General features: G+C 48.7%; 1 protein-coding gene across 1 annotated transcript in view; it reads right to left on the bottom strand.

Annotated features, from left to right (window-relative positions):
* Positions 1-1047: 1047 nt before the first annotated feature.
* LOC123511563 (gamma-aminobutyric acid receptor alpha-like) overlaps positions 1048-3917 on the bottom strand; it is a 70554-nt gene continuing 67684 nt past the window's right edge. The window contains exons 13-14 of the mRNA XM_045267568.1: positions 3642-3822; positions 1048-3454 (exon numbers count right to left, since the gene is read on the bottom strand). Coding sequence (XP_045123503.1) covers positions 3219-3454; positions 3642-3822 — 417 coding nt within the window. The 3' untranslated portion in view covers positions 1048-3218. The remainder of the gene's footprint in view (positions 3455-3641; positions 3823-3917) is intronic.

Raw genomic sequence — 3917 nt, 5'->3', positions numbered from 1 at the left:
GGTTTACACAGTGCTATATAGACTCCAGAGCAATGGGGGTGAGAACATGGGACACCTGTGGACACCTGTGGACACCTGTAGCACGTACCCTACCCAAGCCAGGCCGTGGTGAGTGTTACTGATGTCTTTGGGTGTGTTGTGTTGTGGTGTTGGCCAGGCAGTGTGAGGTTGGTACTCCTGTTGTCACTTGCCTACTATTGCTAAATGTACAAGTATTTTCTAGGGTTCGTTCTATCATTCTGTGTGCTGGGATGTCAACGCAGCGACGGTATGCCATTCGTTAGGTAGGCAACATATTTCTTGGGCGTAGAGGGAAACAAATATGTTTGGGTATACATTGTATTTGAGCATAACGCACGTTGCATCCATGTATGACCCAAGCTGGAGGACCCACGATCCCGCTCTGGCAGAAGTGTATATCTTATTAAGTCATGACAGGCTAAGCTTCCGTGTGTGGGGTGCTTGGGTTCAGTCCTTGCCGGTCTTCCGAAGCCTCGAAATGAGTTGCTCAGTATTTCGAGGCACTGAGCGCTGGTTCAATGTGATGCGAGTGGGAATGTTCTCATTAGAGATGATAATACAGGTACGGGTGGTTTTAGGTGTAATATTATATTATATTAACCTACACTGTGTGTGGATGAACGTGTGGTTGGGGCCTGAGTAACAAACTTTTTAGTGTTGCGGTACATTCCTCTGGTGTGTGTTGTCCCGGACAACCATCGTGGCGAGGCAGGAGTGGTGCGGGGGTTCCTCCTGGTTTTGTTGATGATGTCATGTTTCACAAACCTCCAAGAATATATAGATACAAGAAATACCCTGACGGAGAACCGCGCACACATCTCTCGAACAACGCAGCATCCTGCTTGCCAGTCAAGTGCAACAGTATGAACATAGCACTGTCTTCTGTTATGGTGAAAATGTTCCTTTCCACATGGTCCATGCACCAACAGAAGCATCCTGGCAGACGAAGAGCGTGTTAACACCAGCCATCACAAAATGTTCCGTCCTCTCAGGCGGCCGCCATTACAGAGCCCAGGCTCCCAGCACGCCACGCTGGCTGCGTTTGCCAACAAAGGGATCGGTGACAGAGAAGTTTATCAGGGAAAGGTAACATCAATCTGGGACACACTTTTGTCATCTTGGGCAGAGTTGTTCAAAGTTTTTTTTTTTTTTTTATCAAAAGACAGTTTGATTTTATATACTTCCTTCACGACCCAGTGCGTTTATTCTATTGTACCTTTATACCTCTCATATGGGAACTGATTCACACACACACACACACACACACACACACACACACACACACACACACACACACACACACACACACACACACACACACACACCTTATTTTGATTTACTGTTCATATTCGTATATCAGTTTATGGTTACGATCCAGTTTTGAGTCTCGATCCGTACTTTTGAAGAATCCTGATCTAGTCGGGTCTGTTCGCCTGGCTGTTCACTATCTTGATTAAGCTGGACTCCTGTCGGGAGGGGAATAGGCATGGAGAGGGGAATGGTATGATGAACAGCGGTGCGGCGAGTCAACACAGGTGGCACTTGTCAGCCTAGAACATAGGTCACAGCAGAGGAAGAGGAAGCATCACTAGAAACAGCAACTGCGGACTGTAAGGAGACAAGAACAATACCAAATCACTGCCATGCATAAGACGATGGCCTCAGCACATTTAGCTTCACTTACTGAATATCGGAACACAGCACGTCACTCAGGCAGGAATGTGGTGCTATCCGTGATATATTTGAGCTGCGGAGTGACCGGTACACAAGAGGGAAGGGCGAGGCTGGAGAGGGCATACGAAATAAAGCACGAACAAAGACGTGAACTGTAGGTGTGGGTATCTGACTATCTCATGGGCGGCACAACGACATAAAGGTGTCTTTCCTTACCACACAGAGGAACACGGAGACACGACAGCCATTACACTGACTAACATAGCTGAAAAAAAAAACTTATCGTACTATCAGAAACATGGTTATCTGTTAAGGGTTGGTGGGGAGAAGCCTTCGACTTTTCTATCCTACTCTTCGTATTGTAAACCACATAATGTGTCTTATCACAAACAGCCTCGTAATGGCCAACAGATCTGCTGCTACTTATTCTTTCCTTGTATTCCAATGTGATTGAGCTTCAAGGGTGACCGTGGCCCAGTGGTGATCAGATGACGGTACGCGGTACACTGGGTCAGTAAACACGTAACGCGGTGGATTGAGGGACGGTACAGTTAGGCAAGGGGGGTGCAGTGTTTGAAGGGAAAGTAAGATTTGTCTGTGAATGGTACAGTGAGACTAGACATGGTACAGTAAGTCAGTTGAATAGCACAGTGGATGAAGGAACGGTACACTGGGTTAAGAGAAGCTACAGTGGTCCAAGTGACGGTATAATTGGGGTGAGGGATGTTACAGTGAGCCAAGGAATGTTACACTGGGTAAAAATACGGTACAGCAGGCCAAGACACGGTACAGGACTAGGGGATAAGCCAACAGACGGTACAGTGGATCAGATGGCAATACAAGGAATCTAACAATGGACATAAAGATGGAAAAAAGCTGCAAGACAAAACTGTAGTGTAGAGGGAGATGAGGGGAGGATGAAAGGGGTGACACTGAGAATGGGAGGAAGTGAAGGGATTGGCACTGCAGATAAAAGAAAATGATAGATGGCACTAGGTGAAAGGAGGATGAAAGGAGTGGCACTATTTAAATGGCAGGATAGTGAGGAAAATGGCACAAAAGGCAAAAAACGCCAAAAGGTGTGGCACTGAAGAGGAAATGAGAATGAAAAGAGTGGCACTATAGGAAAGAGGGAAGGTTGAGTGGCACTATAGATGGGAGGAGGGCCTGGGGTCATTGGAGAGGAAGTGGCACTGTACTGGGAAGGGTTAAAGTGGCACTAAAGAAAGGAAAATGAGTGGACTGGCATTATGGATGGAAGGAGTGGGAGCAGTGGCGCTATAGGTGAGAGGAGGGTCAGGGGTCATTGGAGAATTAGTGGCACTGTACTGGGAGGAGATAAAGTGATACTAAAGATAGGAGGATGAATAGAGGGACGCTGTGAATAGGAGTGATAGGAGTGGCACTATAGGTGGGAGAAGGGCCAGGGATCATTGGAGAGGTGGTGGCACTGTACTGGGAAGGATTAAAGTTGCACTAAATATAGGAGGATGAGAGGAATGACACTGTGAATAGGAGTGGCACTATAGGTGGGAGGAGGGCCAGGGGTCGTTGGAGAGGTAGGTGAGCCAGTAGACGAGGTTGATGGCGAGGAAGGCGAGGGGGAACAGCACGCGGGACACCTTGTCGATGTCGGACACTGAGTTGGCCTTGATGGTGAACTGCTTCCCTGTCTCTCGCTTGCTGCCCTCCCGCTCCCGCTCCCGCCGCCACTCCTCCAGGCTCCGGCTGTCGCTGCTCCGCTCGTCTGTACTCTCCCTGCACGCCAGGACGTAGAAATGATGGTTATTATTATTATTATTATTATTATTATTATTATTATTATTATTATTATTACTACTACTACTACTACTGCTACTGCTACTGCTACTGCTACTACTACTACTACTACTACTACTACTACTACTGTTGTTCTTTGAGTAGGAGAATTTAAGCGCTCTCACTCACTCTTCGCTTCCGGCGGTCGCACAGTCCCGCGAGTCGCCGCACAAGGGAGGAGGAGCAGCGTGGGCGGCTGGGATTGGGGCTTCTGAGGCGCGAGGACCCCACTCCGTTGGGCCCCGTCGTGTGCAGCACCAGGGGCAGCACCGACACGCCGCGCCCGGTCGCCAGGCACACGGAGGCATTCTGGAGGAAGCGGGGCGAGATGGTTACTATGTTGAGGAGAGACAGGTGAGCGCGGTAGAGGTGTGAGTATGTTGTACCCGCGCTACCGCACACCT

Source organism: Portunus trituberculatus, chromosome 31 (assembly GCF_017591435.1).
Source record: "Portunus trituberculatus isolate SZX2019 chromosome 31, ASM1759143v1, whole genome shotgun sequence".
NCBI classification, from domain to species: domain Eukaryota; kingdom Metazoa; phylum Arthropoda; class Malacostraca; order Decapoda; family Portunidae; genus Portunus; species Portunus trituberculatus.
This window is presented reverse-complemented; position numbering and strand designations above follow the sequence as displayed.